Below are 13,662 nucleotides of genomic sequence, written 5' to 3'. Positions count from 1 at the left end.
TGAATTTCAGTATTTAATTTCTAGTTTATTTTATGTTGGCAAGTAGTTGAATCACTTTAAGTTTCCAATTCTGACCTTCTGAACAAAGTTCTCATTCCTCTCCTTCCTTCTTTCTTTCCAAATATTGATAGACACAGATAACTGATAGTGAAAATCAACTGCAGTATTGTTCCACTTCTTTTCCAGCCCATGGAGAGTGTGCTGGGATGCTACTATTGCAGGAAAGTCAACCATTCCTTCAAAACTCTTGTCACATTAATCTCACCCTTTTCTTAGACCTCAGCAGACACCTTTATTCTCTCCAGGTCTAACTAAGAGATATTTTGTAGCTGTTTAATGTTTCTCTGCAGATCTGATGGAATAATCAATATTTACATGTTCAGCGGTTTAAGGGGGCTAATAATATATCACTAATCAATAATATCACTAATATTGAAGTCACAGCTGTAATTTGACAGCTAAGGACTAAGTAATTGTGTTGTAACAATACTGGAAGCAGTCTGGGTTGTTACCAAGTATTGTAGAACATGTTCAAATTCTTTAAATAACAATTTATATGTAAATTTTGTCTCTGAACTAAACCTTTCATGAAAGAACTCCAGGCCATTTTAAAAAGTTGCAGTTACCTTTCTTATTTTCCTTGTTTCATGTTGATTAAGTTGCAGCACCTCAAATTAAATTGGAAAATGCAGTCTCAGGTAATGACCACCATGGTTAATCTGGCTCCTTGGCAAAGAAATAGGAATAATAGTCCAATTTCAATAAGACCTCATAAAATTTTAAATGTGAAAATACCACCCTGTTTTCCAATTATACTAATCCAGAAGCATATATCTCTACATTTATAGCTTTGTTTTTCATATTTATTCTTTTTGCAGCACTGAATATTTTCCATGTGATTAAGACTCAGAATTTTTATTTTGTAGCATTTTTACTATGTACTTAATAAAGCTTTTGGTCTGTGTAATGAATATTTTAAGAGTATGCTGGGGCTTTATTAAATGCCTAGTGGGAAATGCATAATAAAAAAAATGTATTTTTTTTTTCTGATCTACATTTTAATTCATTGCAAACTTGTAAAGAATTTAAGTTAAGGTAAAATTTTATTTTTAAAGGAAGACAAAGCCCCAGAATCATGAGGAGTTTGATATAACTGCAAATGTGAGGGTTAAGCCAAAGAGAAAGTCAATTTTCATTCAAAAGCTTTTGAAGTTCTAGATCAGTAATTAACATGGAGGAACTGTAGTGAAGAGTAAAGAAGTAAAGAGGTAATACATGATCAGACTTCATCAGACAATTTAATAATAAAATACATAGCAGGTAAAAACCCAACAAACCAAAATTGCCAAACAAGAACACTAAAAAACAAACACAAAAACCTGACCAAGGTACAGAAAACCACAACCCAAAATGGCAACAACAAAAACTTCCAGCTGCATTTTGGCTGCCAGCTGTGGCAATTCCCTCCCTGTTTAATTGCTGTTGGCATCGGGGTTCAGTCCAGTGCTTTGCATGGACTGGGATAAAGGAACCATCTTACCATCTTCAAGGTGATCAGGATTTTATCACAGTGAAATGGAAAGGTTTGTGTGGTCAGATGGACCCAGAATAATTTGGCTGAGGGAAAGGTAATTTATCCCACTGCAGATTTGATTCCATGGGATCTGCAGATCCTCCCCAGGGGCAGAAATGCTGTGCACTTATGTAAGGGCTCAATTCCCTGGAAGTATTGAAGTTGCAACTCTGCACAATAATACAGACATTGCATACATAATGGAATTAAGTCCTAAAAAGCACAGTTTGTACAGCAGGACAAAGATCTCCAGTATCTGTTTTATGTTAAGCAATGGGTTCTGCTGCCATTGGAGACTGAATTGCAGCAGCTGACTAATGCCTTGGTGTGGAAGCTCTTGGGGTTGCTTTTAGTGGGAATATGGTTTCTAATTTTTTTAAGGTGTATTGCAGAGTAGTTACAACTTTGAACACATCTGCCTAAGTCATACTTAGGTATGATTTGTTAAATTAGCTTACTTTGTAATTCCGTTAAATTACTCCAGAGGGGAAAAAAAGCCCTTGTACTAACTTGCAAAAGTTTTACTGTTGTGCCAGAAAAGTAACATTTTCACTAAGTAAGATCTATTTCCAAATGAATGTTGAAGGATAGAAAAAGCTTTTTAGAACAGCTAAACCCTAGGTTTTGCAAATCAGTCTTGAGTTATGAACAAGTGAATTTGAACTTGTTAAGATATCATCTGCTACTCGTGGAATTACTGGGCTCCTGGATCTTGTCCAAAGTGTCCCACTGTAATTAGGAAATAGCTTAAATGTTCATCCAGAGGCAGGGTTCTCCTTGCACAGTGCTACTGTGCAGTATTGGGGTAGCTTGATTACTGCAGAGTATATGAAGTTGCAGGTTCATACCTCACTTACTCCAATAGTGTTCATTCCCTGTTCCTCAAAATTCCTTGAGGCCATTTTGGGTGTTGTGTTCAAGAATATTTCAAAGCGTTTTCTATCTCTCTGCATGTAATACTTTTCATCATGAGAACCCACACTTCTTTTCTTTGATTCTGCCAGGAGTTATTTTCAGGACTCTTTACAGGTTAATTAACTTGTTCTCATGTTAGTTGCTTAGTCTGTAGAACGTGGTGTTAATTCATGAGCACTGTGGAGGTGGTCAGATGGTGTCATGGTGTCATTACCACTCATTCAGCTGAGGTTCAGTTTTATTTTGCCTCTCCCTCCTTTATCTTTGTAAATGCTGCAGGTGCAGTTCTGGGAGTGGGTAGAAGGAGTCTGTATAATTTCTGTGTTGTAGACTCTCACTAATTATTCTAATAAAGCAAGAGTCAAAGCCATAGTATTTGTTACTCTTTTGTAAGATTATAAAATAACAACAGAGATAATTTCAGCATGTCTTACAGAGCTGTTTCTATTTGAGCCTCTCAAGAAGTAATACAGGATTGAATGAATGTCTTTGTTTGATTGCACAACTGAAGATGAATTTGTGTGTGAAGAGGTTTTTACATCTTAGTTTCCAGCTTTGTTTTTAAATTTACATGGACATCTTTTGGTTCTATCAAGAGAGGAGTCTTGTTTGCTGTTAGGGAAATTGTTCTGAAAACACAAATCCTACAGCAGTGCTGTTCAGTTTTCAAGGCTTGATGTCCAGCTTTTGGACAAGCTGGGTTAGTTCATACTGTATGGTTTATTGAACAGGATATTCTTTAATTTTCTTTATTGAGAATCAGGAAATATACACCATTACTTTGTTATCTTGTTGAACATAATACTGTCATGCTTGTATTTATTGGCTGTAAATCAGGAGTGAGTGATTTAAATGTGCATTGTAGCAGGTGATGTGTGCATTTGCAGAAAGCAAGATAAGAAATATTACTTTCTGAAGCTGCAATAAAGTAATGAAGATTTTTTGTTTTAAGTAATTTTTTTGTGTAACTTCATGTCTAGAAGAACAAATTCACTGTTCTTTGGATACTTTGCAAATCTCTTGGTGATGCTTAGGCTGAAGTGGCCACAGTAATTAAAGATATAAATATTTGTATATGCACACACATTGTTTGGATTTTTCATTACTGTCACATTATAAAGCACTATGACCATTTTAATTCTAGGATTTCCAACTTTCCTGGCTGCCAAGAGGCTCTTTGACAAATCTTTAGGAAGGGGGCTGTAAAAATGTCATTACAGGACAAATCACAGTCTCTCACACTCTCAAGGCTTCAGCTGCAATGAGCAAGCACTTTTAAGATGGCTCTTTCCAAAACAAATTCATCTACAGCAATTAAATATAACAACTTTGATTACTTGAAGGTTACAAGAAAGTACTTTGTTTTAATTTCCCTGTGATATAGCTTCAGAAAGAGAAGACAAAACATACTACTGAAGATTTTTCTTTCTATTTAAGTATTCTAGTGGAGATGCTCTGAAGCTTAAAAAAGCTGAGCTCCAATGTAAGGCCAAGAGATGTGTAGTAGAGGTAGAATTATAAGAAACATTTCTCCTCCTGTGGTGGGCATAGAAGGATGCTCAACTTCTTGGTAGAGAAATTAAAATCAAGAGTCAGCAGTTGGTTCACACCTTCTTAATTTCTTTTTTTTGTCGGTGTGTGTTTCTGTAATTCAGATGTATGTGCCAAGCTCATGTAAATACAAATAAGGATTAAAACCTTACATCACAACATAAACAGTAAATGTGCTATTGGCCAGTTTTTCCTCAAGAAGAAGGTGCAAGTATTAACTTGTGTTTAAAGGAACAACTTTTATTCTTCGGGCTTTACAATTTTTGCACTACACCTGCGTAGACTTTCAGTCCATCCTTAGTTTTGTGTGCAGGATTCTAAATGCTGTAAAGTAAGATTTGTGGATCTTCAGGTGTTTAACACACTTGGCATGAACTTGCTTCAGTTCTATGTCTGAATACTTAAAGCCATCACCTGAGTGGTTTTGCCGAACATCTGCTACCTCCAATCAATGAGAAATAAGTTATTACACATTCTCACTATACATAATTTGAGCAGGATACTTCTGTCTAAAGGTGATGTTTTATTACTCTTGAGAATAAGTTGAAATCAGATATGTGGCTGCTTTTTTGGGGGACATCAGGTGACAAAAAAAGCACAATTACTGTATTTTTTTGATTTTAAAAAAAAATCTATGTATAAGAGCCTGTATTTCTTGGATGGAAAAGTTGCTGATTGTGTTAATTTTATTTCAGCTTTACTTTTGGAAGCTCAGTCAACACCGTTTCAAATAACTCCTTCAACCATGGCAAATATTGTGAAAGGCCTGTATACACTACGACCAGGTAAAAAGGAAAAAATGTTTCTACTGATCTCATCTTGTGCTTTTCATTTTTTTTGCCAGAATGTGTCTACTCTCTAGCTAATGCCCAGTTAACAATCAAAGTGTGTTGTGTTTGTGCCTTGTACTGCTCAGTTCCACCCTGGGTCTTGTTGCCTGTCACCTGAGCAAGGTACCATGTGAACACCAAATACTTCGTATAAAAACAGCAACCCAGTCCTCTGTTCTGGAGGCAAGGAGGAGATCCATTCCTTCTCTGCAGAAATAAGAAGGATGTTAATGAGTCAATCATGGTAGAAATTTGGAAGTACTGAAATGGTAAAAGTTGTATTGAGAGTCACTTGTCAAACAACAGGTCTTTGGCCTGAGGTGAATGATAGTTTCTTTATGAAGCCATTGTTTTGTTGGTATTATTTCGTGGAAGAGTTTAATTTAACTTGTGAATGTGACATCTTATGCAACAACAGTTATATTAAAGGAAAATGGTGTTGCAGATTTTAATCAATTTTGTATCTAAGTTTTGGGATCTTCTAAGTTTTGGAGAACTGAGGAGAGCCTTACCCTGTGCTTGAGAACTTCTTAGAAACAAGAAGTGTTCAAAATATCCATAAATAAATGGTACCTGTTCCCCTTCCTTTTACAGTCCTGACAGTTTCTTACTGTGGTGTGCCTGAGAGAAGGATTGTGCCTGAGCTTCAGTCTGTTTTTTCAATTCCCATTTATGGAAATAGAAATGAGAATGGGAATCCTTTACAAAAAGCTTTAGTGCAATATTTAGCAAGTGTACAAACCAGGAGTGTAGCGGACTCTACATGTACAAAATGCACTTTCTGTAAGCAAAGATTATATTTACATCAGCAAAATTAACATACTTCTATCAATTATAAGGCAATGCTAATTTCAGTTCTAGAAAGTGTTCGGGACCAAAGATAGGAAGGATGTATACATAAGTATAAAAGTATTATTGTTTTGAAAGCAATTCAGGGTGGTTGTTCCTTGACCACACTTCATACTGTAGGTGATAGACTTGTGATTTCACAGTTCTCCATTTCAGATGATCCCTGCCTTGCTGTCCACAGCACAGACACTGCTTTGGGTTGCTACCATGGCACTAACCAGATTTTGAGTCCTACAGCTGTCAGACTTCCAAATGTTGCCAGAGAAGAAAGACTCTTTTAATCCTAGCTCAGTACTGGGGCCAGTCCTTTTAAAGAGCTCTCTCACTGATCTGGATGAGGGGGTCGTGTGCTCCCTCAGTCAGTTTGGAGGACTAATGAACATTAAAGAAGCATATGTCTAAGCTTTGGAAGACCAGTGAGAGAAATGAATGAATTCTTTTGAAATGGGGATGGAGGAGCAGGGTTGGATGATGATACTACATTGATGATGTTTTTTACAAGTAAGGCTCAGGGGAGAGAAGGGTACATTTTGGGGATAAATTTCCTGGAGTAAAATGTTACAGTCATTATCTGATTATCCAAGTGAGTTTGCTGATCATTAGTTGCCTGTCCTTAGGAGTGTCCAGGGACTCAACAGGTCCTGTGAGATGTAGCAAGAACTGAATTTCAATTTGATGATGAGGTTGAGAAAAATAGTAATTTTTCTATCTCCACGTAAATATCTGATTTCAAAAGTCTCATTATTTGTTCCACTTTAAGGCACGGATTCTGTGGATTTGGAAATTATCCTTTTTCCTTTATTTTTTTTTTTAATTTAAGATCCTATAATGTATTAAAAATAAAGTTACATTTGTCAAACAGTAACATTTTCACAAAATATCTCTTTGATATATTTTGTTATTGCTTTCTGTCTTCTTACAGAATGGGTACAGATGGCACCAGCTTTATTTTCTAAATTCATCCCAAATATTCTACCCCCTGCTGTGGAATCTGAGCTTCAGGAATATGCTGCTCAAGACCAGAAACTTCAGAGAGAACTTATTCAGAATGGATTTACTAGGTAATAATTATTAATCTTTAGTAGTGATTGTGCAGGACAGTGCTGAAATGGTAAAAATGGATGCACCTAAAAAAACTGAAGAAATAATTTAAGAATTAATTAAGAACCTTCACAATTCAGTATTTGAAATATGGCCTTATTTTCAATGTCTTTTGAGCACTAACAGCCCTGCAGATGGTACCCAAACAGTAGATGATTGTAAGGCTGGAAATGTTTTGAACAGGGTGCTTGCAGTTCATGCATCTCTGGGTTTTGGTTGTGCTTCTACTGCATGATCATGCTCCTGTTCAACTTCAACCTTTACTTTGGCTGTTTATTTTCTATAAGCTCTCTTTTACTCGTGGTGCTTCTGAAAATGTCAGTTTTCTCCTTACTCCACTTTCAAAGCTATTTATACAAGCAAAGTGTTTATTTTAAATAGATGTTTCCCATCTGAATATTAAATTGAGGAGAGGGAAAAGGAAGAGGAACAAACAGTAAAAGACACAGGAGAAAATGTTCATACTGTAACTTGTTGCCTCTGGGCAGTGCCTTTTCCTCTGTGCTGTTCTATTTTTTCTGCCAGTCAAAGGCACAGCACTTTTCACCATTTCTGCACTACTCTGACAAGCTAAGATCAGGCTGGGGAACTGCTCTACTCTCAAGAGGTTCATTTCTTCATAAAGAGAAAACATCTTCATTTTTCCTGTTACCTGTGCAGTGCTGAGAGTCTGGCCCTGTAGTTTGAACACCCACTAGATGTGGGTATGTTTAGTGTTGGGTGCATTTCTAGGTTTCATGACCTGTGGTTTTCCTCAAAGGTCATCTTTCAAAGCTTGGTAAATTATTTAGCTTCAGAGCTCTGCTGTTGACCCAAATGTAAATGATGTGGTGCAGACTCTTCCTTGTAAAGGCTGTCTGTTGAGGAAAAGAATTTTTTGAGAGATAAGCATAAAAATAAAACCATAAGAGCCTGGGCTGAGAAAAGCAATGCATTTGGCTCAAGAAATGAAAGTGTGAGACTTTGTAACTGAGTAGGCATATTATGCTGACAAAAGAATGTAATGTACAGAACAAAACAAAAAAGGGAACAATTTGGTGTTGTCAAACTTTCAATCTTACTAATTCTGTAGGTGGCTGATAATAGTTCTGCTTAAAGTGCATTTCACCAGTTTCACACTGCTTGGAGAACTTAACATTACATTTCAAGTACTAATGATTATATCCACAAAACCAACTGGCTTATTGAGATGCACTTTGCCTTGCAATGGTCAGTGTCCCTCCCCAGCCTTTCATAGTCTGTCCTCCTTACAGAACCAGCCAAAGAACTTCACAGCCAGGTCTCTCATTTTCAGGTAACTAAAGAAAACCATCTTTCCAACCAGTTGGTTTTGTGGATATAGACTGTTAGTACTTGAAACGTCACATTTAGTTCTCTAAGCAGTGTGAAACTGGTGAAATGCACTTGTAAGCAGAACTATTATCAGCCACCTACAGAATTAGTAAGATTGAAAGCAATAACCATGAAGAACACAGCACAGTGAGGTGTATTCAGCAGCAGTAATTGCACATCAGCTTCTAGTTGAAGAACAACAGCTTATCAACACCATTAAGTGCTAAAATCTTTTGCTTAAAGAGCAAATGCTGTCAGCTCAGATTTACTTAGAGTCTGTAAGATTCAGGAGCATCTTTCCAGACTGACAGATGCAGAGATTTTTTACATAGTTCTAGAAAGTTTGGTTGAGGAATTCAAAGTGAGGAAAACAATGCATGTTTTGTGCTCTAACTGCATGTGAGCATTTTTCCTCATCTTCATTTTGTAAAAGATTATCCTATGAGATCAAGCCTACTGTCTGTAGCAAAAGGATGAGGTAATTAAATCTGTGAAATACAGCTTATACTTTTGGTAAATTGAGGTTCCTGCAGTAGTAGTATTATTTCTATGTTTGTATTTTTTGCCTGAATTTCTAGAAGCTGCTGATTGTGCTGAGGTATTTCAGTGTTGTTTTGAAGATCACAAAATGGTTTGGGTTGGTAGGGACCTTTGGAGTTCCAGAGGAGCAGGGACATCTTTAATTGAGGTTATCATGAAAACACTTTTCTTTGCCTTTTCCTGCAGAGGTGACCAGTCACGCAAGAGAGCTGGAGAAGAGTTAACTTACAGTAAGTACAGATCCAGCCCTGCCCTCCAGCAGGCTCCAGCCCCTCACAGCTTGGGCATTCAGGTCCTGGTGGACTTCTGGGTTCTCTGGGTGGGGAGGTCTCAGGAGCATCTCCACATGTAGCAGATGTCTGCAATGTAGTCTTTACTGTGCCAAGAAATAATACAAACTGCTTAGATGTAGAGCTGTTGGGGAATGGTGTCTGTTCTGGTACTGTTGTGAACTTCTGCTCATTTTATGATTTTATGGCCCTTTTCCCACCAAGTTTCCTCATGTGCTTTCAGCTGAGTATGCTCACTTTATTGCCTACCATAAAATGTTACACAGTTTTATGATGAACTCTTATTACAGGCTGAAATGACTGAATGGACATTTATGTGGTGCATCAGCTTCTGTTTACACGGAGAATGTTTTGCAGACACTGCTGTGTTTTGGGGGAACGGTGGCAAGGGACATCATATGGAAGTTTAATAAGAGGATTTCTTAACTTTTTCTATAATTTCAGATGGCTCATCAGCTTGTGCAAGCTCCAGGGGATACAGATAGTGAATATACTGGATCAGCTTCTGTTCCTAGCCAGAACAGACACTGGAGGAGCACAGGTATTATCTGGAGCCTCCTTTGGCAACTGCTGATACTCAAGCTCTGACACAAACTATGCCTCAAAGAAGAGTTTTGGACTTTCTTCTTTATATATTAAAATGTCAGTTGCTGCTACAGTTGAGATGACTTTGAAAGACACAATTCCTTGGTCTAGCCTATCAACAAGTTCTTCTGCAACCTTTGTGAGGAATGCACCTTGAAAAACAATCCTTTCAAAGTGGAAACGGGCAGCCGAAATCAGCAGCTTCCTAAAGCGTTAGAATGGAAGAATCCTTTTTGCACTCTTTTCTTATTATTAAGGACATTCTTAAAACTAGCTAACACGTCAGTGTATTAGATTTTAAACTTCAAGTTATTTTCTGGAGCTTCTACTCAAATAATAAGAATAAAGTTTCATTATTTTGCAGTATTTGTTTGTTAGTTTAAAACCTGTCACCTTTCAAGAGTTGGTCCCATATAAATGTATCTTCTGTCAGGGAGTTTTGAATTCCAGATTTTTCTTTTATCTTCTTTTTTTTTTTTAAACTTGATACTTTGAAATCTGTTTTCTTATGTGTTTGTACTCTGTGCCTTCAGCTTGTGCACTTTGCGACTTTATAGACCATATTTTGTTACTGCAAAATGTGTTCTTGAGGAAAAACTTGATGTGAACAAACATGCTGCAAAGTTGCACTTTTCTCTTGCATTAATGGGAAGTGAAAATAAGGAGGAAGGAAGAAAAGTTGAACCTATCATGATCACTAATAGTGATTTAGAAGTTTGTCCCCATTTATTTTTCCCATGTATTCATGTTTAATGCAGGGACCAACTCTTGTAGAATCCCCCTCACTGACTTTTTCATTGGCCTCAGGAGTTGGACGGGATGACCCTTGTCCTTTCCAACTCAGACTGTTCTGTGATTCTATGATTCCATAATTGTGATAGATGGAGATGAGAATTCCAGACTGAACAAAATACCAGGATGTGGTTTATGTTGTGCTCTGTAAAAACATGGGCAAAACTCTCCAGTCTGGTAGCTCTGCAAAGTGCATCTCCATCAGCACGAGATTTGCACTGGGCTGAACAACGGTACCTGTCCAGCATCACTCTGGGGCTCCTGTGCCATTTCTCCTGCTGGGGGATGCCATGGGGCTGTGTGACAGTAGACAGAGTCAGAATCAGGGATTTCAGGAGTGATATAAAGTGTGCCTGTGCCCATCTGCCTCCTGCCTCCAGTCCTGTGTCCTGGAGATCCAGCTGAGCCCATTGCCACAGGATCTGGGGCTAGGGGCTGAGTCTGCTCATTGTGTGTGGGTTAATCAGCAGTATGGCTAATCCAGCTCTTTCATGAGGGGAGAAGCATACTTGAAAAAGCAGTTTGATTACAGGGTTTGGGTTTTTTTTCATTACCATGGATTTATTTTTTATCGCCTTTAGTTATGAAGAGAAATAGGTTGGTAATATAAAAGAAAAATCTTTCTGAAGTGAAATAGAAGTTTGTTCAGTTTTGATTGGCACAACTGTTATGCCTGTTTTAAAAAAACAACACAAAATACCAACACAACTCCTTTTATGCTTGTATGGGTTCATTACAAAATGCAAGAAAAAAAATAATAAAAAAAAAATAGATGCGGCAGGGACAAAGTTTCTTTTGTTTTGTATCCAGGCTTTATGTCAGTGGATTTAATTCCATCAGTGTCTCATCAGCCACTTTAGCAATGTGGTTTGGTTGGAAGGTAGGGGAGGAAGAATGAATTTGACACTGCTGGGATTGACAGATTCAAATATGATTTCCCTATGTCTTTCTTTGCATCTTTGCAAAGCCTGTTTAATTTTGAGGAATTGTTTCTTTTTAAATTAAGACCTAAAGCTTCAGTGTTTTGTGTTTGATGCAGAGCGATGCCAGCAGTCTGAACTCATCCCCAGCAGTGTAAACCAAGCCACTCTGAGAGGGAATTTTCAGGTGTTGGTAGTGTCTGCTTCAACTTTGCTACCAGTTACTTAAATTGGAGCAGAATTAGATAAAATCAGGGGGTTTAAAAATTTTGTTGAAATGTGCTGTGGAGAATTAATGAAGGCTAATAGGGAACAAAAATAATTTGCCAGCTTCCAAGTTTTTAAAGTTTTGGCTTTAAACAAAAAATAAAACCTCTGATAGTGTCCTTAGCTTTAAATATCACTGTCTGCTGAAATGGCAATATTCTTGAGTTAAGAATAGATGCATTAACCGAATTTGGTTAAAGTTTGTTTACAATTTCATTACCATCCTGGTTCACACAGTACAGTAACCAAGCTCTGTCATCTTTGTCAAGTGATCACAGTTTTTCTCTGTTCTTAAAGTGGTTTTACTGGTTCAGGTTTGTAAATAACATGTAGTGCTTCATGTCTGAGGCAAGGGTTTAACATTCCTTTTCCATTGCATTATGTTTGGGACACAAACTCCCAGAGAGACAATTCCATCAAAAGGTAAAGCATTCCTGTCAGTGTGGTTCACTGTGTATGCACTGAGTAGGGCTTGGGTGCTTCTAGTCCTGTGTAGCATTGTCACCACTGGCCCCCATGCCTGAGGAATCTGTTTGTTAAGCACTGTATTATGTTGTAAATTTGGCATTACAATTCCTGTATGTTTTGGCATTATTTACATAATGCTGAAATGTTGTTTATCTGTCGAAGACATCATTGTGACTGAGCATGGAACAAAATACAGGATACTATACTAAATTATTTTGTTTCTCTGTAAACTTGCATTTTACTTACAGTCAAACTAACTCAGCCAACTTGAGCATTGGTACTGTAAAACCACAATTACCAACAGCATGATCCTAACTTCAGTATTTAATTTAACCAAATAACTTGTGGTGAATCTGTTGCATCTGTAGCTTACTCTGTTAAGCAGTAAAGTTGGTTATACAATGGGTGTCCTCTTTATGTTGCACTGGTTCTATAGCCAAGCTTGCTACATTAAAATATTTTTAGATTAATTTCATTTCTTTATTTGAGAAGTTGAAATATTGAAATTCAGCATGCTGACTAATGGTTGGCAGTTGTTAATACATGGTTCAGATGGTCTTTGGCACAAATGATGGGGTGGGGGGGTCTAACCAAGTAAGTACCCAACTCTTCTTCAGCTGCATCTCCTTCCCGCAGTTGTTGGGGAAATGTTTACAGATTAATGCATTGAAGAAGGTTTTGCCTCCTGTAATTTGACAGAAATATGATCAGCCAGGCTCATCCCTTTTAATTTGTCCCTGACATGATTATTTACTTTCTGAAAATTAAGAAAACCAAACAAAACCCCCAAGAACTACAAAGGGCATGTTTTGAGTGACTGAAAAATGTTTCTCATGTGCACTGTGACAACCCTAGTGAAAGGAGTGTTCTGTAGAACTATAGAATAAAAAACAACCGCTTGAATTTGACTCCTGTCATCAACCCAGCTCCAGCAAGAGAAAAAACAAAGAACTTTGTGGGTTTTTTTGATTTATTTGTTTGGGTTTTGGTTGGTTTGTTGAGGTTTTTTTGTACGTGTGATGCATTGACATGCACAAGGTATCCAGAGGGCGCCTAGTTCAGCTCACAGGGGGTAGGATCAGTTGACTGCAACCATCCTGGATTTTATCTGGGATAAACGAGGATCTTTTTGGTAGCTTGCAAACTTCAGGTATTGGTAATTATGGCAAGCATCAACCAGGTGTGGACTTACTCTGCTAGGTGTTATTCCAGTAGCTACAAGCCATGGGAATTTACTTTGTAAATTTAGTACAAGTCAGTCTGGTACTGGCCTAACAAGATATTTTTATGTCCCTAATGCCTGTTAAGAGGAAAAGGCTGGAAAAAGGTTGGAAAATCTAAATTTCATCCTTGTAGCACTGAAATAGTGTGGCTTTGAATGGGGACCAGAGTCACCTGTGAGGGGAAGTTGTCCCCTGTCTATTAGGAGAGAAAATCAGCATTACTGCATGAGCAGAACAGGACAAACTTGCTGATTTGGCCTTAGCTGAAAACTCCTTGACAAAGCACTTTGTGCTTTGCTAGAGAGAGTGAGGGAAAGGATTAAACCAATGTATCTTGATCTAACTGGTTTGACTTGTTAAGGGGATTCCAAAATTCCATAGGCAATGAGTACTCAGAAATCCCTTCTGGCTGTCTCTGGAATGCTC

At 37.6% G+C, this 13,662-nt stretch overlaps 1 protein-coding gene across 3 annotated transcripts in view; it reads left to right on the top strand.

Moving 5' to 3' along the window:
- CACUL1 (CDK2 associated cullin domain 1) overlaps positions 1 to 12,916 on the top strand; it is a 41,902-nt gene extending 28,986 nt beyond the window's left edge. For 2 of the 3 annotated variants that reach the window (XM_033515551.1, XM_033515550.1), the window contains 3 exons: positions 4,735 to 4,824; positions 6,641 to 6,779; positions 9,426 to 12,916. In XM_033515551.1, the coding sequence (XP_033371442.1) occupies positions 4,735 to 4,824; positions 6,641 to 6,779; positions 9,426 to 9,555 (359 nt within the window). In that variant the 3' untranslated portion in view covers positions 9,556 to 12,916. Of the gene's footprint in view, positions 1 to 4,734; positions 4,825 to 6,640; positions 6,780 to 8,877; positions 8,922 to 9,425 lie in introns of all 3 variants that reach the window. The other variant, XM_015633484.3, reaches the window with a different exon arrangement.
- The last annotated feature ends 746 nt before the right edge of the window (positions 12,917 to 13,662 follow it).

This window comes from Parus major, chromosome 6 (genome assembly GCF_001522545.3).
Source record: "Parus major isolate Abel chromosome 6, Parus_major1.1, whole genome shotgun sequence".
NCBI classification, from domain to species: domain Eukaryota; kingdom Metazoa; phylum Chordata; class Aves; order Passeriformes; family Paridae; genus Parus; species Parus major.
Note: the sequence above shows the minus strand (reverse complement) of the source record. Positions and strands in the feature narration are given on the sequence as shown.